This window comes from Besnoitia besnoiti, chromosome XII, assembly GCF_002563875.1.
Source record: "Besnoitia besnoiti strain Bb-Ger1 chromosome XII, whole genome shotgun sequence".
NCBI lineage: Eukaryota > Apicomplexa > Conoidasida > Eucoccidiorida > Sarcocystidae > Besnoitia > Besnoitia besnoiti.
This window is the reverse complement of record NC_042367.1, coordinates 146,201-165,438: the sequence shown is the minus strand read 5'-3', so window position 1 is coordinate 165,438 and position 19,238 is coordinate 146,201. Positions and strand designations below refer to the sequence as shown.

The following is a 19,238-nucleotide window of genomic DNA, read 5'->3' as shown; positions in this document are numbered from 1 at the left end:
AAAAAAAACAAACTCACTGCCGTGGACAGGATCCCCTAGACACGCAGCTTGACAAGAGTGAGGTCACGCATCACTGCCGGCTAGACTCTTTTTCCCACTCGCTGCGGCTTCGCTCCAGTGAGCCTAGCTCATCTTTTTTAACAGACTCCTCGCTTCTGGAACACGTCTGTATTATTGTTGTCAACTAGCCGGCTTCGCATCTTCATTCGCCGCTTGTGTCTTGTCACGCCGCGCGACTAGATTCCTCTTTGTGCGGCTCGGGCGTATTGAAACGGCGCATTTTTCGAGTCTTTTCGCTTTTCGCCCTCTCCGCCGCGTCGTTCTCGGCGCGTTGTTGGGCGCTTTTTACCGCCACGACCAGCTTTTTCAGGTTGTCTGAGGCCTCGAGGCTGTCGAGTCGCGCATGCAGCTCATGCAGCTGCCCGTCTAAGATCTGCTTCAAGGAGAAGAGACCTGCGCCGCTTGGGAGACGGTGCTCGTTCACTCTGCCGTCTTTAAAGTTGTAAGTCCGCACGCGCTCATTGCGCAGGCCGCGGCTGACCTGCAGAGACAACAGATAAAAGCGCAGATCCACGCAGACACAAAATGCAGTGGAAAAAACTGCCTCCGCTCCACCCCTCTCGACCAGAGAAAGCCCGAAGACGACGACCAGAGAGAGAGGCCCTTTCCTCTGGAAGGCGCACGCAGGCGATTCTGCAAGATTAAGCCGAGACGCAGAACGCAGGAAAAGTGGACAAGCTTGAAGAAAGACTAACGACACCGGTCGGGGACGAAATGCGTCGTAGATAATTTCACTAAAAAAGTACCTGCTCCCGGCGTTCGTCGCGCATCTGCTGCGCCACTTCTTCTTCGTGACGCGCTGCGAGTTTCCTCAGAAGGATCTCTTTTGCGGCCTGAAGAAAGAAAGTTTTAGGCAGGCGAAGATGCTAACGCATGCCGCACTCTAAGGCAGATAATCACACTGAGGAAAGCAAACGAGAGAGAGCTTATTTACGCTTCAACCGGTGCGCACAATGACGCAAGCAAGCGCATTCTCTGCACGAGCGAGTGCAAGAAACACGCAGCCCGCTACAACTGTTCTGAGCCTCTGTACCTTTCTATATCTGCATCTATTTTCTTTTCTGTTTGTGTGTCCATCTGTATCTGCATCTATAGCTGTATGTCTATGCAGCCAGCTTACTCGGCCCCTACACACACGCCGTTTCCACATATAGACAAAAGAAATACAGGCATATATAAACAGATATGGACAAAGAGCGGGAGTCTACGTCTACATGTAGAGAGCGAGACACGACGCGTAGGAAGAATCGAGTACGTGGATGCATGCGGAGCGCTGTCACCAGATCCGCTCGACGCGTGCACTGAGTCTGTGAATGTAAAAAAACGGCGCATTGGAAAAGATGAAGGCCTCGATACGCTTGTCAGCGCGGTTTCTTCTGCGGCAGAGTCTCCTGACCTTCTTGTTCGCGGCCTGCGTTCGCTCTTGCTGACAAAAGACGCGAATCCCCGTAGGTGTGTGCAGCAAGTCCACTGCAGTCTCCACCTGAGATATCGAAAAACCGCGATCACGCCTTAGTCTCCAAGCTCAGCGATTCTACGTGAAACCCCCCCCCCCCGCCCCTGGCAGTGGCGACGAGAAAAGAGAGCGAATTCTGCAGGCAGGCTGCCGCCGCCGCTGCCTGGGCGACAGGCGCGGGAGACTCAAACGCACAGCTGGCTGCGACACCCGCGCGGCAGAAAAGACAAAAAGCAACGACAGACACACCGCGGCCGAAGATCGCCACGCAATGAGTCCCATGAGGCGTGCTAGGTATAGAATAAACATACTCTAAAATGAAATTTTGGAGAACAGAATCTTATATTTATTTAATATCGCATCTAGCACGCCTAAACCAGACGGGAACCAAGCCTTGCGTGCCGCGCGGAGCTGCTGTGAATTCTGTCCTTCTTGTTGGTGCTACCTTGTTGACGTTTTGCCCGCCGCAGCCCGAGGATCGCGCTGTTCTGATGACTAAGTCCTGCTCATTCAGCGTGACGCCTCCGAAATCCTGCAGCCGCAGACGCCCAGAGACACAGAGCGACATTCGGCACATACTCGTAGACTGCTGAACTTCACACACACAGAGGCTGAGAGGACGCAGGCAGGCGGCGCGAGAGAGAGGAGAGCGAAGAGAGGAGGGAGAAGACGCACTGAGGGCGAAAGGAGGACTACATAGTATTCTAGAGAACTGAGTGGATTCAGAGCCGAAAACAAGACAGTGCACGCGCCCTGAACACGGTTGCACCCAGAGACAGGAGAGACTCAAATTCGCACGCAAGAAGAGAAATTGCAGCCTCAAACAGGGAAGGATTTCTTTCAGTCCGGCGGAGTCGAACCCGAGCGACAACGGCTTACGTGCTCCGCGACGACAGCGACCGTCGCTGTCGACGTGTGAACGCGACCCTGCCGAGAAGCAAAACGATAAGGCGCATCAAAAACCCTCTGGCGTTTCCCCTAACACTCGCAGCGCCACGAAGCCGACTCAAGAGCGAAAAGCCACAACGATACATACGTGTATATAAATGTATAAATCATTCTACTGATGCACATATGTATAGATGGATGGATACACATATATATACATAGATGTAGATGGATAGATATGTAGCTATAAATACAGATATACATAGACAAAGAAAGAGATAAGTGTAATAGACGGATTGACAGACAAATACAGATAGACATGGATGTTGAGATGTAGATAGACGGATAGACGCATAGATGTATATACGCGCAGACGCGCTTCGATTACTCTGCGCAGCACCGTTCGTTTCCACTGCAGGCGCCGAAACCGCGAGGCCGCCCACGCTTCCTCCGGCAGACCGGCCTCGCATCCAGATTCGTTCAGAGAGAGAGAGGATTTCGCGGGAATCCGACCTGAGCCTCTGTGCGAGGGACACGCTGCACGCGATGGACGCCGCTCTCCTTGAGCAAGCGTCTATACACATTCGGGCCTTCCACGCGAAAAGCGATGCACGTGACGCCCCCCAACGCGCCTGAGACGCCGCTGGGATCCTCTTCTTTCGCCGAATTCGCCCGCTTCTTCGTTGAAACGTCCTTCTTCTGAAACGGCGACCGCGCGCCCGCGTTCGGGCTCGCCAGCTGCAGATGCGTGAAGCGCCAGGACCGCTGCAGCGCGAAAAAGCGCGTGTACATCTGCGCGGAGAAAACGCAGCCGCTCAACAGATCCAAATCCCGCCGCGAAAAGCGAAGCGGGCGCAAAGGAGCGCTGAGCAGAAACGCCAAAGACCTCCCCCCCACAGAACAGACTCGGGCGAGGAGACCTATAAACGGGGCTTGAATAGAGGACCCTAAGCGCTAGACTCTGAAACCCAAGGACGCAACAGCACTGTTTTAATCGTCTACGCGAAGGTACCCGCCTCTTCGCGCACACGCATGCCTCTTTACGTATATTATATTGATGCATGTATCACGGAGAGATATCTACTTTCTGAATTGCGCAGAGGGGGGAACCGAAGCGCGAGACTCGAGTGTGGGTTAAGGAGAGGGAAACACTCGCGAGGGATGCATGCAGCTCAGTTTTTTGTCGTGTCGGTGACGCCCTCTCTCTCTCTTCGAGGCCTTCTGGTCCTGTGTGTGCAACTTATATCTACCTCCGCGAGATCTGCAGCCCAGATCTGCGCCTCTTCGCCGCCTGCAGCAGGTCGGATTTCAACGATCGCCGCATTCCGCTCCTTCTCTTCCTCCGGTGCGAGCAGCACGGCCTGCGAAGCGGCAGAAAGCCCAAGCTCCATCGTGAGAGGGGGTGAACAAGAAGTCTGCGAAAACTGGCGCCTCGAAACCTGAACCTCGCGCCTGTGTACGGCTAAAGCAAACGCTCAAGCTCATGAGAGGCGGTGTGTGGGGACTCCCGCGAAACCTGCGCGTCTCTCTCCGAAGCGAGATCTCCTCACTTTGATTTCGTCTTGAATTTCTTTCAGCCGCTGATGCGCCTCGTCGCGCTCCTGCTCCAGGAGGGGGAGAAGCTCTTCGAGGTCGTCTGCCTCCGCGCGATCCCCGCGCGGCGAGTCGGCTGCGACCGTCGCTTTGTTTGCGCCCGCCGCGCCTCTGCCTCCTTCACTCCGCGCCGCCGCTGCGGCCTCGCGCGCGGCGAGTCGCTCCGTCTCACGCTGGCGCTCGCACTCGAGCTCGCCCAGGCGCCGCGTCTCCGCTTCTAAGAGACTCAGCGCACGGCACAGCTCGACAGCTTTCTTCGGCAGAAGCGACGCAGCGGCCTTCCCCTGTCCGCCCCGCAGCGCCGCGCCCTCCGCAGCGGCCGCGGCAGCGCAGGCGGAGGCTGCCTCTGGCGCCGCGGCAGACGCAGAGTGCGCAGCGGGGGAGGAGCGAGAAGAAGGGGGAGCGAAAGAAGCGAGAGGAGAGAGAGAAGAGGCAGGGGCCTGCGCCTGAACCAGACGCGCGGCGGCGTCGCGGAGAGCGCGGAGATCTGCGAGGAAAGGAAAGTCGTCGCCGCGCGCCGCGACCTCCTGCGTCGCAGCGCAAAAGCGCACCACAGAAAGCAGAGGCCGCGCAGAGAAGACCGACAGGAGCGAAGGAGGCACCAGAGAAGACGCGTGCGACGTCGGCGCATGCGACAGAAACCCAAGATGAACGATGCAGGCGCCGCGCGCAGCCGCGGAAGAAAACGGAACGCGCCCGCGACTCCAGCGCGCCGCCAGGCAGACGCGCGGCCGCGCGGAAACGCAGGGAGAGAGCAAGGCGGAAGATCGGTGCTGTTCTGAAGCGCTTCTTCTTCTTTTTACCAGACTTGCGCAGAGGCGCCTCTCGCCTTCCTGGAGCTGCGCCCAGCGTGCCCATCCCTCGCGAGCGCCTCGCCCTTTCTTCTCCTCGAGCTCTCTCTCCGCCGCGCGCCAAGCCTGCAGGTGAGAGCCCTGAAGCGCCGGCTGCCGCGGGCGGCAGCCGGCGCGCGGCGCCTCCGCGCCCGCGGCACGACGCAGCCGAGCGCCTGCCGGCAGAGGAAAAGCCGCAGGGCGCGCGGAGACCGGTCGCGCAAACGACGCGGGCGGAGAGACCGCGAACGACGAGCCGCAGGAGAAGAGGAAAGGACGCGCACAAGAAAGGCACACGCAGCAGAACGCGAGGAGAAAACGGAACCGACCGCGCGCCCGGCGCCGCATGGAGGTACGTGGACGCCGTGCAAAGCCCCTCCGGGGACAGCGGGAAGGCGCAAGACACGCCAAGACCCGTGCTTTGTTGACGAAAAACTGCGCAGATGAGAGAGAGAGTGAAAGAGGGAACGAAAGAAAGGCAAGAATCGTTATCTCAAGGTCGCGGATGGCTGCTGCCGGTCGACGAATCCAGCGCAGTTCTTCGGCCTTTGCCGCAGGGAGAGACTTCGGCTGCGCACCGAATCTCCGTCGCCTGCGAGAGCACTCAGACAGCAGAGGAAGAGGCGAAGACGACTTGAGCCACGGCGAGATCTATGCGCGTATCGGCGCCTCAACACCGTTCGCGGACGAGAATAAGACTGAGCGGGACAGCAGGCCTGCGTTTACGGGTTTGAAAAGAGGCCTGCGAGAGAGAGAGAGCGCGGCGAGTGGAAGACTGTGCGGTTCACGTGACTGATGCAACGAAGATGCTGAAAGAGGAAAACACAGATGCGGCTGCAGGAGAGCAATCGAACCGCTTTGCCCAAAACACACGACCCCCACGGTTGCGAGAGGAAGAAAAAAAACCAGATGCGCGTTTTCAAGGATTTTTGCTCCACAGCAGGCAAGTGGAGGTGGAGAGGGGGACGGCAGTGAAACAGCCAATGTCTTGTGAGCGCCGCGGTGTGCATGCGTCGGCGGCGACTTGGGCTCGGGAGAGGAAGCAAGCCCGTTTTTCCCTGGTTTCGCCAGAAAAACACAATGCCGAAGCACGCCGAGCTCCTCAGTGGGTCCAAGCGGCACGCGCTGAGAGAAAACGACATCTGCGCCCACTAGGGATGGAGTTTTCGCCCGGCCTCGGCGGCGCAAAGGCGGCTCGCACAGAGGCGGGCTGACAGCGACTCGAAGGCCGAGGGAAACTTTGCGTTGGAACTCGAGCGAAATGCGAAGGAAGGATGCCTCGATCCTGCACGATCTCGTCGGCCTTGCGAATCTTCTATAGTCCGAAAACGACGGAAATGAAGCAGTTCAACGCCGTCAGGAAGGCGCATGCGCGGCATCGCCCGCCACGAGACAGGACGCCTCCGCGCCTACGGAGCGGCGGGTCGCTGGGCCTTGCTGCTCACGAGACTCGAAGTTTCGAGGCAATGCCTGCGAGAGTGAGTTTTCTTGTTCTCTCTGGAGAGCCGACTCGTGAGAGGTCTGCTCAGTTTTCTGCGAAATTGCGCGGTGCTGAGGGAGTCTCGGCTGCGGTCGCTGCACGCAAAGTCGAGCTCTACGCGCCCTGCGCTGTCGCGGCGCGATCCGCCGCGATCCGCCTCGCTTGTTTTCTCACGTGAGGCATGCGCGGAAATAGCGGAGAAGAATTCAATGTTTTTCCCTTTCGCACGAATCCGAGTGGCGCAACGTTGGAGGCAATATTCTGCTCAGATTTGCTTTTTTTCGCATTCTTCGGGGATCTCTCCGCCTCCCTCTCGCCCGGCGTCCCCCGAGCTCCCTCTCGCACTCCTCCTAGTCCTCTCTGGGCGCCTTGTCGTTTTTCTTCACCATGAGTCGTCTCGGCGAGCAGGCACTGCGCAGCGCCGCCAAGCGGTCGTTCGCGCGGCCTTCCCCAGCGTTTCCGCTCGCTTCCACTGCGCCGTTCTCGTCGGGTGCTTCGGCGCGCGCCGAGGGCCGTGAAGACGCCTCCGCCTCGAGCGCGCCGTCGCTGCTGCGGCGCCTGGGGCTGTGCGGTGCCGGCGCCGTCTTTCTCTTCGAGGCCTCGCGCCAAGAGAAGGAGAAGAGCGTCCCGCTCGCGCCAAAAGTGTCTTTCTCGCGGCTCTTCTCGCGAGACACGCGCGCTCAACAGCTCGCTGCACACGCCGGCGTCGCCGCATGCGCCGGCAAAGTCCGCCAAGTCGACCTCGGCGCTGCAGACGACTTTGAGTGCGGCGGCGTCTACGAGGTCGCAGTTAACGGCGGTGAGGAAAGGCGAAATCACGAAGTCCCCACGGCACCCCCTTTCCTTCAAAGAGAACTGTGGCTGAGGCGCAGCGCGAGGGGGCGCCTTAGTCGGCACTGCATGGAGACAACGAGCACTCAGGTAGTCAGTGAGCGACACTCGCAAGCCCAAAACCATCACTTCGCACTCTCAGCGGTCAGTTTCCACGAGAGACCCGCGGCGGGAAAAAGAACCGCGAAGACAGACGCGCGTGGCGAGGAGAGACGGGAATGCCTGGCTGTGCGGCTCTCTCCGTCCTTTCTCTCTCTGCCGCCTCCCCTTGATGCCGTCTGTTTCTTTTGTTTTTGTCGGGTGGTGTTTCGTTTTCAGGAGTTGAGAAGATCCTCTTGACCCGCACGGCCGCCGGCACGTTCTTCTGCACGGGCGCGAGCTGCAGTCACTACGGCGTCTCCCTGGCGAAAGGTATTCTTTTTTTCCGCTCCCTTTTGCGCTCTGCTTGTCGTTCCTCCAGCGTGTCCTTCGGAAGATGCGTTCTCCGCTTCCTCAGCGGCATCCCGGTGTCTCGGTGTCTCTCGCAGTCCTGAGCGGCTGCTCGTTCTGTTTTTCTCCCCCGATTTGTTTCTCGTGTGGCTCCCGCGGTTGTGCGCGTCTGCGTCGACAGTCTGCGGCCTTCCGCTCCCGTCGCTGAAGCGTTCTGCCTTTGAGGTCATGCTAACGGAGAGGAGGGAAGTGTTTTTCGAGGAAAAGGGGTTTGAGCCGGGAAGTTCGCGTCTGAAGTACCTAACGGATAGCCTCAACTTAGATGCACAAATGGACGTAGCTAAGTCTTGTGCGGTCTGTACCTACTTGCCTTTTCCGTTTGAGTATTGTCTGCTTTTTCTTCAGGGGTCTTGACTGTTCGCGGCACGGTCACCTGTCCGCTGCATGACGCGGAATTCGACATCAAAACTGGCAAATGCGTCAACGGTGAGTTCTTCCTCCTCTGCTTGGAGCGGCACCTCAGTCGCCGCGCCCGTGTGTTTAAATCCCAAACTCCGTCTTTCTTTTGTTGTTTTTTCTCTCTCAGGCCCCGGACTCAGCGCGATACCGACTTACCCTGTGCAGGTGAAGGGCGGGCGCGTCGTCGCGGATCTGCCAACTGATATTGCGGAAACCGCCGAGCCTAACTACGCAAAAACAAAGACGGGAAAAAATGAAACGATTGTCATCCTCGGAGGCGGCGCCGCTGCGGGCGCAGCCGCCGAGACCCTGCGAACCGAAGGATTTGACGGTGAGAAAGGGCTCAGAGTTTTCCGCTCGCCCTCGTCTGCACCGCTCTGCATCGCGCGCCTCTTCTCGTTTTTCCGCATTTCGACGGACAGGCTCCTTCCAGTCTGCGTCTAAAGAGCCGCGAAATTCGAGGCGCGACAGAGGGAGACGAAAACGCGCGCCTGTCTCGCAAGCTGGTTCCGCTCGAGCTCACACAAGCATAATTATATAGATGTAGACGCACGTTACTGTGTGCTGCGTTCTCTCTCCTGCCGATACATAAATACACTTATATATATATATATACTTATATATACATGTTTTCATGTATATACTTATATGTATACTGATATATATATATACTGTATATGTGCATACATGCACTGGATATATATTTGTGTGCGAGTAGTTGAGTATATGGGTGAGCGCGCTTGGGCGGCGGCGCACTGGGATACATTGCCGCACGTTTTTCCATTGGCTGAGTGTGTGTGGTTCTCCGTCAACAGGCCGAATCGTGATGATCACCGCGGAGAAGTTTCCTCCTTACGACCGACCCATGCTCACAAAGAATCTCAACGCGCAGCCAGAGCAAGGTGAGTCGCAGCAGGAGGATTTTTCTCGGTTTTTTGCAGGTCCGGTATCACTGTTGCTCGTCTTCCCTCACGAAGCGCAGCATCTGTTTCTTTTTTCGTCTCTGTGTCTCTCCTTTCGAGTCTGCGAATCCGCTCTCAGTGGCTCCGCGACGGGGTCGCCGCCTGAGGGGATTCGAGGCGTCCTCCGCGGTCACCCGTCGATAAAGAGGAAAACAGGTTCCAGCACTACGCAGAAATATAGGCTGAATGCGTATGCAAGACGTCTCCGTTGTAAATAGATAGACAGGTTCAGATGTACATATAAATAGGTATGCGCTGGCTATATATATACATATTCGGTTGAAACGCGTTTTCTCTGACTGAAAAGCGAGCGCGAAACAAATCAGCGGACCGACGAAGACCACGTCGGGAGCGGCTGTCAGAGATCCGCAGGCAGCGCGACGCGCAGCATGTGTACCGAGAGACGTCTCTGAGTTTTGTTTGTGTGAGGTTTTTGTCGTGAGTGTTTTGCGTGGATTTTTTGACTTTTAGTCGAGTTGCGCTCGCTCAAGACGCTTCAGGAGGACTTGGATATCCAGGTGCTTGTCGCCACGCGCGCGACGGGGGTGGATGTCAACAAGAAGATCGTCAACCTCGAGGGAGCTCCCGACATCAAGTTTGACAAGGTAAAAAACGAGAATCTCCACCCTGAATCACGCTCTTCTACAGAGTATGGGACGCCCTACGCTTCGCATATACACGTCATATATATGTATATACGGATACATAAGTGTATAGGTGTTTGTATTTGTATGTGTGTCTATATGTATTAGTACTGCGGCGGGAGTTGAGGGCGAGGCAGCTGCGGATCCAGACTTTAGGTTTGAAAACGAGCGCGTGGGAGTTTCAGGTAGATAGTCCATACGTTCGTCTTCACCTACGCGATTCGCATGCAAATACGTAGGTGCATCCCTGCAGACAGTTCTCTTCAGATAAATGTATCCACAGGCATATATACGTATATATGTGTATGTATCGCCGTTCGTTTGCTCGCTTCTCTGCCGGTTGCCGCGGCAACATGCGGTCTGCGCGTCTGTTTTCGTTTTCGCTTCTGTTTCAGCTCTTGCTGTGCACTGGAAGCGACGCGCGGAAGCTGTCGAATCTGCCAAACGTGGACGCGCGAGGCATCTTCACGCTGCGCACGCTGGAAGATCACCAGGAGCTGAACAAGTTCTACCAAGAGAGCAAAAAGCAGAACTCCGAGCCGCGCATCGCAGTCGTCGGCTCTTCCTTCACGGGGCTGGAAGTCGCGTCCTCTTTCAAAGGCCGATGCTCGAACGTGACGGTCATCGGCATGGTGCGTGGAGAGCAAAAACTCTGAAAATGAAAAAATAATCAGACGAAACTGCGCACAAAAGGCCGGGAAGCGAGGAGACGGGGGGCACCTCGCGAGCGGTAGCAGCAGACACGACACGCGACTTTATCGCCGTTGATCTTCTTTTTTGGGTCTTCGCATTTCACTACTCCCCAAACATTACGACGCAACCGCTAGCGGCAAGAGCGGCGGAGACGCGTGTGCGCGGTGCGGATTCGCTTTTTCACAGGACGGCGGCGTCGCCTGAGCGAGGTCGGAGTTGACCATATTTTCTTCGATTTTTTTTATTTGTCTTGTTTTTCAGGAGAGCGTGCCGTTCGAGAGAGCTCTGGGCGCCCGCGTGGGCGAGAGCATGAAGAACCTCATCACCAGCAAAGGCGTTCGCTACTACCCGCGCTCCAGCGTCACTGGCTTCACGTGCGGCAAGAAAATTCCAATCTTTCGAAGAACGGCAACCAAAACGATTCAGCGAGCGCTTTTTTCTTTGTGTACGAGGGGGCTTGGGCGCACGCGTCGCTCAACACATGTTTCGCTTTTCTGTTTTCTGTGCCTCCGTTTTCAGGAAAAGCAGAGGTCGCGTGACAGGCGTCGAGCTCGCGAGCGGCGAAGTCGTACAGGCGGATATCGTCATCATCGGCGCAGGCTCTGTGCCTGCGACGCAGTTCTTGAAGAACGGCGACGCCTTGCCGCTCTGCAAAGACGGCTCAATTATCACCGACCCTCTCCTCAGGTGAATTCCGCTCTCAACTGGAAAGACTCGTCTCCCAGGTCGCACGCGCTACTCATATTTTTCACATACTTTTTATGCAGCTGCATCTGTACGTCTACGTGAAGGCGTGTCTGTAGAGTTCTGTGTCTCGCAAGAGGCTGTCGACCGCGCCAGCCGTGTGTGTGTCGGTAGGAAGGCGGATTCCTCTGCAAGTCTCTCTAATGTCTATCTCGTGCTTCTCACACAAATACATATATATATATATATATATATATATATATTGCACATTTTACCTCGGTGAAGTCCACTTTATGCAGTAGGACTGCTTCCAAGCCCTGGCCTCGTTGCGTGTGTAGGGACGGCGGGTCGCGGTGGACGCGTGCAGAGCGAGGGCGATCGGTGTGACTATATTTCTGAGAAGTTGCGTTTCGCTCTTCGCTCTTTCTCGTTTCTTCTTGTTTTCGGCAGAGTTCCCTCCTCGCCCGACGTTTTTGTCGCAGGCGACATCGCCACGTATCCTTACGTCAAAACGGGTGCGTTTGCCAGCGATCGAAAAATCAGAAGGCATACACACATAAGTTTATGATGAAAAGCTCTCAGCGGTCATGTCTACATGTAGGGAGTGACTAGCGAAAACACGTACTAAGGCCTGTCTTGGAGGCAAGAAAACTATCAAAGACCGCGTGCATTTTGGAGGGGAGGTGCGACCCTAGAGCGAGTCCGCTCGCGACGCCTCCACTCTCCACCCGGGGCTTCTGCGGCCTGCACCTCACGACGAGGTTGAGACTCCACAGGGTCTCAGGCGGGATCTGTGTCTCGCATTTTGTCTTCCATGCACACTATAAAAACCTTTCTAATTCTTTGTCTTTTTAGGCGACTTGATTCGCGTGGAGCACTGGGCTGTGGCGATGCAGCAGGGCCGCGTCGCTGCGCTCAACATGCTTGGGCGCCACGTCCCCTTCACACAAATTCCTTTTTTCTGGTCGCGAGTTTTCGGGAATAACATGCGGTAAGTTTGAGGCTTAGGGTTTTCTGAACCGGCTCCTGCTTCACGTGGCTTCCGGGCTTGGTTTTCTGTCCCCTCTGCCCCCGCGAGAGTTTTGGACCTAGGCCTCGTATGCTCGCTCGCAGTCAGGGCTCGTGTGTGGCTTTTTGCAGATTCGTTTCCCAGCTTAGCTGTGTCGCGTTTTTAGGTTCGCGGGGTGGATTGGTGGCGGTTTTGACGAGGTGATCATTGAGGGCGACTTGGAGAAGCATCAGTTCGTCGCCTACTACGTCAAGAATGACAGGGTGAGACGCCCAGCTGGCGTGCACTCTTTTCATCTCGGGATTGTCTCGGTTGACTCTAGAGCCTCTAGGCCGTCGGTTGTCTCTCGTCGTGTCTGTGTTTCTGCTTGTTGTTCCTGAGCTTGCATCAGTCTTTGCATCTGTCAGCGCTTACCGGCTTTGCCTGGCGTGTGAGCCCATCGGTCTGTGAGTTTTTTTAGTTGTTTCGTGGCGAGTTTTTTCCATGTTCGCGGTTCTGGTATATTTCAGGTTCAAGCAGTCTGCGCCATGAACCGAGACCCCGTGGCGGTCGCAGCGATCGAGTTGCTGCAGCTGAACCTGATGCCGACCCCCGGCGAGCTCCGCCAGGGCCTCAAGAACTCCCAGGATATCGTGGCTGTCGCAAAAGTGAGACACTTCGGGGATCCGGCGAGAACGTTCACCTTCGAGCTCGCAAAACCGCTCTCACGAACGAGCCGACGCGGGCATACTAGCCCACAAATATGTATTTATATGCATTCGCCTAGGGCAGCACTACACACAGATTCACTCATATGCAACAATTCGCGTATATCGTTTTTCGGATATACGTGCGCATTCGTTCGCGCCGTCCATTTGATTCGGTGCTGTGAGGAACTATACAGATAGATAGATAGATATAGATAGACAACTATAGATAGATAAGGATATATATATATATATATATATCTGTGTGGACCTGCTTACAGAAGGCGATGCCTGACCGTCGTGTCGAGGGGCGTTTTCGATGCGAGTTCAGTTCAAATCTGCGGAGTCCGCGATTGAAGGGACAGATTTAGACAGCGTGTTTCTTGCCGCTCAACTATGCTTGCGCAGGACCTTGCGGCCGGGAAGATTGTGAAGCGCGTCGCCTGAGCTTTCAAAGCGAGCCGCGACGTCTCCCCGTGTTTTCGCGACTCATGAGTGAGGCCGTAGAGGCCGCGAGAAAAGCGGCAGGAGGGACACGCGAAAAAATGAGCGAGAGACTCGTCCAGATAGTCACTGCACGCGCTTGCTGTTGGCGCGTGACGCGCTCAAATGTGGGCACAGGGGCAACAGTGCGAAGGATGGAATGCCGCGCCGCTTTAACAGGTGTTTTCGTGCAAAAATTCGAATTTGTCTCGCGTTTGGGGATTTCCCGCGATTTACTTCTGCGTGCGTGGCTCAATTCAGACGCAGCGCCTGCCGTAGGCGCCGAAGGGCGTCCCTGCCTGAGTCGCATCCGAAAGCGGCTCACTGCGTATCACTAGGTGTCTCTACGCGCGCTGACGTCAATGAGCGAATGTGTAAACGCAGCTCTCGATGTCAGCTCGCAAGTTTGGATGTAGTCAGCCGCCAGTGAAGACGAGACACGTGCCGCTTGATTCTTGCTTTGGTTGCCCGGTGGCACAAGCTGTCGGCGGGCGTTATGAACTTCAGGGGCGGTCTGAAGGCGCTGGCATATTTTCGGCAGGTTGTCAGGCTCTGCGCTAAGCTTGACGAACTGAGCAGAAGGTCTTCCCGCCTCCTCTAGTATTCTTAATTCTAGAGAGGCGCTTCAGAGTAGCCAGTTCTGTCTCGGGCTGTCAAAGCGACAGCAGTACAGTGCTCCGCAGAAGAGCGCATGCAGTGCGTCAGCTCAGCCAGTTCGAGTATCGTCCTCACTGGAAGCACAGTTGAGAGTAGCCTTCACGTTGCACGGTAGGCACATCTGTGAATGTACCAGTTCAGTTTTAAAAGCGCAACGGCGACTCCCACCACTGCGTCACCTGCGTGAGGATTCGGCCGCACGAAGCGGCACACGTCTTTCTTACCTCTGAACCGTACGAGACACTCGTGCTGCAGAAGGCGTCCGAAGACGCCACGCATGACCCAACTACACCATACACCCTCCCTATAAACATGTATGCAAATACATACACGTGTATGTATATATATATATATATATATATATATATATGCGTTATGTATATATATATATATATATATGCGTATATGCCGGCGCATGTGTTGGCGCGGCAGATCGTTTGCCCAGAAATGACGAGGGCCATGGTTGTCAAATGCGTCTCCGCTACCGACTCGAGAGCATTTTTCGCAACTCCTTTCGTCAGAAGTCCCCGTACTTGCAGGGGATGTGGTGGTGTGTCGTTCAACAGACCACTGTCGCTCTATTCCTCTTTTTTCACATGAGTTCATACGTACACCGAGAGCGGCTGTAAAGGTATCGCGGTAGACTTCGTTTGTTTCGGCGCGGCACTCATGATAACAACGTAGCGGTCAGCGGAGGCACATGCGTTTTTAGGAACGCCTGCGGTATTTCTAGAGACACCAGGTGAAGGAAAGGCCTATTTTCACCATCTTCTGACGCAAAGCCAGAGACAATGGCGGCGACGGTTTTAGGACGTCTTCGCCGAGCGTGACTGTATCCCCTGCCTCACCCAGCGCGGCAGAAAACGTTTCTTTCTGACATTTGATCAACGGCGACGCCGTTCCTTCCTAAGTTCATCCGCTAAAAAGACAGAGTTCGGACGCGTGATGCTAAATAGAGATAGAGGCTGTGTGTGAGGCAGAGATTTTCTAGAGACTTTGTGTGAGGCAGAGAATTTCTAGAGGCTGTGTGCGAGGTGGAGAACGTCTCTATGCATAGAACGGTCACGCGCGCCGCCGAAGCAGAGTCGGCACCCCCCCACCCAAGGAGTATCCATTCACATCGAAAACGCTCAAACGTCTCCCGCGAAGTTTCTGGCTGCGGCATTCCGCGTGTTTTTCGCTCCTTAAAGTGTGGCGGTTGCTTCTTTTCTGGTGCGCCTTTTATAGGGCTGTTTTCGTTTTGGCGCGTTCTTTACAGCTCTTCGCCGCGTTGCCGCATCATCGTTTCTCGGATTTCGCGCACAGCTTGCATCCGCCTTTCCATGTGCCGAAACAGGCTGGCGCCTTTGACGGCGTCGACAGCGGTGAGACGGGCGTCGGGATTCGGTTCGAGGAACTGTTGGATGACACGCAGAATGAACGACGGCGTGTCGCTTCTGCAGTGCTCGAGATCGAGGCGCGCGCGCGTCGTGCGGCCTCGCTTCTGGGCCTTCAAGAACGCCACCTGGCGCGTGGTTAGGTGCTTAGCCCAGGGTTCGTCCGGCTTCGGCTCTCTCCAAGACTCCCGGCACCAGAGCTTGAACAGACTCACGCCCAGGCGCCAGGCGTCGAGTGCGAAGGTCGCCTCGAACGTCTGTCTAGGCTCCTCGTCGTGCTGCGAGCAGGCGAGTTCTTCTGGCGAAGAGTTCAGGTCTGCGGCCGACGGGACGGATTTGTGACGGCAGCTGAGTCGAATCCCCTCTTCGACGATCGTGTGGAAGTCGGATAGGAGCACTTTTCCGTCGGGGGTCATGACGAAGCTGCTGGGGCGAATGTGCCCGTGGACAAGTCCGTAGCTGTTGAGCGACGCGACCGCGTACACCATCTGAATGCTGATGGAAATCATCGCCTTCAGCGGCGCAGTCTTCACTAAGAGGTCGGTGCGGCCCCAGGAAAGAAAGAAAAACTTGAGTGTGCAGGCGTACGATCGCGGGTAGAGCAGGAAGGCGTTCAGAATGTCGCCTTTCGAACCGAGAAGCTGATCAATCCTGTCGTCCTGGTCTCTCTGTTTGGCGTCTTCGTCTTCGTCCAGCAGTTTGAGCAAAGACACTGGGATCAGCAGGCCCTCGGTCTCCGCGAGCTCTTCCGCCCGTTCAGGCGGGAAGTAGCGCCAGGCGCGCGCCTGATGCAGAAGGAGCTCTTCGGCGAGGTCGGGTTCGATGCGTCCTCGCTTCACCACAAAGACTTTGAGTGCGCCATCTTGTTCGACGGTGCGAGACCGGCGGTCGTCGGGGTCGAGTGCGTACGGAAACACGCGGGAAACAGCATATGTGGCGCTTGCGAAGCCGTAGTTGATCATGTGGAGCCTTTTGATTTTGACGACTTCGCCAGACGCGTAGTGATCTCCCCAAACGCTTTTCCTAATGTGCGCCGTCGCGGCATTGTGCTCCGTGTGCAGGCCGCGCAGAGTGTCAGGGTGAAGGTGAAGCAGTCTAGACGACCGAAGCGGCCGCAGATAGGCGAACTGGTTGTTGCCTATCACTTTGTTGAACCTCTCAATGTGGTGATGCCTCATGTCCTGCACTTTCGCGAGAAACTCCCGAGTCTCTTCCAAGACCGTGGCGGTGAGAAAGTGTTCGTACCGCTCTTTCATTCCATTCAACATCTGAGCTACAGCAGTGAGGTGCTCCTTTTCTATGAACGTGGACAGCGGCGGAAGAACCACTTCCTCTACTTCGTGGCCCTCGTCTGCCACAATTTCGTCCGTGTCGTTGCCGCCAGCTCGCGGGACAGAACGCCCCTCCCTCAGGTCTGTCACGACATGCAGTTCATCCTGCGCTTTTCTGGGCGTTTTCTCGATTTGGCCTGCCCATTTTTCAAAGGCAGAAATCGCAGACGAGTAGTCATACGTCTGCTGCCGAGACGCGTGCTCCGCAGCTGCGGTCTCCGCGCCTGTCCTGGGCGGTCTGCTGTCGCCTGTTGGTATAGACTCTGGGTCGAGTCCATTCTTCGTATTCTCAGCATGCGGTTCAACGAGTTTTTCAGCGACAGACGGCTCTTGAGGTGAGGGTTTCGGCGCCGCGTCCAGCGCGACGCCCACACATGCGACCAAAACCAAAATTATCGCCAGCGAAACAGAACGTTTTCTCGTTAGCCAGATCATCGTGCTGGCCTCCACACACTACATCAGAACGAGCACGGAAGTCAGCATGGTCAGGCTCCGGCACTACCGGTGCGGAGACTAGGGGCTAACAAATCAGAACGGTCAGCAACGAAGCAGTGCGAACCGCAACCGTGGCGCTGTGTGTCCGGTAGTTACTGAAAACGATCATGGAAGCTGAGGAACTACGCACTGCACGAAAGCTGACCGCGGTGTTTTGCGTCTTTGCTAGGCCGGCAAAATGTCTCATCTGGGCGCCTTGTCTTCCGCGCCGCAGACGAAGGCCGACCACAGTTGTTGGTTTGCTGGGATGCGCAGTTCTTGTGAGTCCTCCGGACAGTGCACATCGAGCAGAGAGCGGACAAATTTGGCAAGTCTCGGAAACCAATATCGCCGACCTGTTTGCGACGGATGTGCATTCTCCTACGCGCCACGCATGCAGTGTATTCGCTGCTTTAAAATCGCACTAGTCAACTCCCGCACCCACCTTGGCACATATCGAGAAGCTATCGCGCCGAAGGGCAAACGGCGAGTCCGTGCGCGTGGTCAGAATATTCACACTTTCCTGCTTGTTGATTTCCGTCATTGATTCGCGGAATCTGCGGAAAAGATTAGGTGCGCCTCCTTGCACGCAGTCAACGCTACACTACTCGCGGTTCCGCAGAGTGCAAACACGCTGCATGTGCGTGTAACAGGCAACGCAAGCAGGTAGATAACAGAGGGAAGTCGTTGCACGAGGGCACATGGTCGACGTGGGACGTGCCACAGGCACACTCATCCGTGTACTGCTTGCTGGAAACTGTGCCGACGCTAAGCTTGAATCCTTTGCTGGCACCGTACCCCTGGCGAGGGTTCAAGTTTTAGGAAGAAGTACGGACTGTGTGAAACCTAAATGAAACGTGCGTCTTTGTGTCCTCCGCCATGACACACACACACACACTGCTGGAGTGAGCCACTGGCGCGAACCCAGAGGATGTGCGCGGGGCAATCCTGCGGGTTCCGCCGCAGTCGTTCCTGCCATCACTTGTTCAGCAGTCACTGCACTCGTGGTTGCACGGTGTGATCATTGGGGGGTTGTCGCTGCTGCAACGATCGGTTCTCACGGGGCAACGGCCTCTGTGTGGGAGCACAGCTAACCAGTGTTAACTCGCGATCATGCACTTGGAATTAACTACGCGCACGCGCCTGAGCTCGGTCTAGTTCGACGTGTGAATGTGGACGCTGGTTTTCCGGACTGACGCGACGTAGTAGCGGAACTTCATCCGGCATGTGAAATATGTGGGGGAAGGCAGATATTAGAATCCGTGCGGGCTCCTCTGGTCGAGCGACAGCGAGAATCCCAGTTTGCCAAGTCGTCGAGTTAGCCCGCGTCCGGAAAGGCTCACGAAGGCATATCAGAGAGACTTCCTCGGCTAACTTTTTCCAGAACCCTTCGCCCAGGATTTCTTCAGCTAGAGTACATGCAGCAGGCAATGCGAGATTGCGGTTCAGTTGTGACGCGTTGCACCTCGTCTCTAGCTATCTCATCCACCTGCGCATAGCCTGCACTTCCCCCTAATACAGAGGAAAAGTCTTCCCTTCTCCAAAAGCCGAAATTGAATCAGGCAAGGGTGAACGGAGTCTGCACCGGCAGTAGGTGTTCGAGTTCTGTGTGCCGTGTACGCAACTCTGCAGACAGCTGGTCAGCTCAATCATCTTGCCACGCGGGCACGCGGGTAACCCTGAGTGCACGCGCTGCATTCGCGAGGTGCGGAAGCAGGCGGATGCATAGCTAAGATGCACAGTAGTCAGGTTTATGTGCGTTTACTTGATGACGTCGAATGGAAGTGTGCGCAATCCACCGTCCGACGACAAAACCGCATTATTCCCCAGTCGCTCGGCCCTTTGACGGCCTGCGTACACATGCAGCGAATAGCGGTATGCATGCTCTGGGTTGTCTTTACTTGCGATGCGTCTTGGAAAGCGACACTCCGCCGCCTCCCTTGCCGATTTCCGGAGTTTTCCAATCGAGTTCTTAAGCTTGCACAGAATGAAGACGACGTGCGACGTCGCTTTCCGCCGTACCATTTGCTTGTCGAGGAGGTCGTATCCTCAGTGCGAGCCATGTCTCGCGGGTCTGACCTTGCGGGGTGTGCGCGTGCCAAGGGATCCTGACAGCGGAAACTTGGAGCCACAGCACGTTGGCAGGTGCCCTAAATATTAGACGAGACAGAAGAGTTTCCAGCACATATGTGAACTTATGCACTGCCTAGTCT

At 56.0% G+C, this 19,238-nt stretch overlaps 3 protein-coding genes across 3 annotated transcripts; 1 reads left to right on the top strand and 2 right to left on the bottom strand.

The window, feature by feature from the left end:
• Positions 1-223: 223 nt before the first annotated feature.
• On the bottom strand, positions 224-5,175 carry BESB_022350 (peptidyl-tRNA hydrolase domain-containing protein; the record flags this gene model as incomplete). The annotated part of the gene is made up of 9 exons (XM_029360937.1): positions 224-541; positions 807-893; positions 1,457-1,543; positions 1,962-2,048; positions 2,396-2,443; positions 2,918-3,196; positions 3,655-3,765; positions 3,955-4,524; positions 4,801-5,175. 9 exons carry the CDS (start codon positions 5,173-5,175, stop codon positions 224-226), a joined length of 1,962 nt encoding a protein of 653 aa, XP_029215752.1.
• Positions 5,176-6,694: 1,519 nt separating this feature from the next.
• On the top strand, positions 6,695-13,151 carry BESB_022340 (pyridine nucleotide-disulfide oxidoreductase domain-containing protein; the record flags this gene model as incomplete). The annotated part of the gene is made up of 14 exons (XM_029360936.1): positions 6,695-7,106; positions 7,457-7,549; positions 7,973-8,053; positions 8,154-8,357; positions 8,842-8,928; positions 9,460-9,593; positions 10,028-10,264; positions 10,587-10,699; positions 10,845-11,012; positions 11,460-11,524; positions 11,865-12,000; positions 12,185-12,281; positions 12,528-12,665; positions 13,113-13,151. The coding sequence occupies 14 exons, from the start codon at positions 6,695-6,697 to the stop codon at positions 13,149-13,151; spliced, it is 2,004 nt and encodes a 667-aa protein (XP_029215751.1).
• Positions 13,152-15,096: 1,945 nt separating this feature from the next.
• BESB_022330 (rhoptry kinase family protein ROP36 (incomplete catalytic triad)) lies at positions 15,097-16,986 on the bottom strand (the record flags this gene model as incomplete). Its single annotated transcript, XM_029360935.1, has 1 exon — positions 15,097-16,986. One exon carries the CDS (start codon positions 16,984-16,986, stop codon positions 15,097-15,099), a length of 1,890 nt encoding a protein of 629 aa, XP_029215750.1.
• Positions 16,987-19,238: the final 2,252 nt, after the last annotated feature.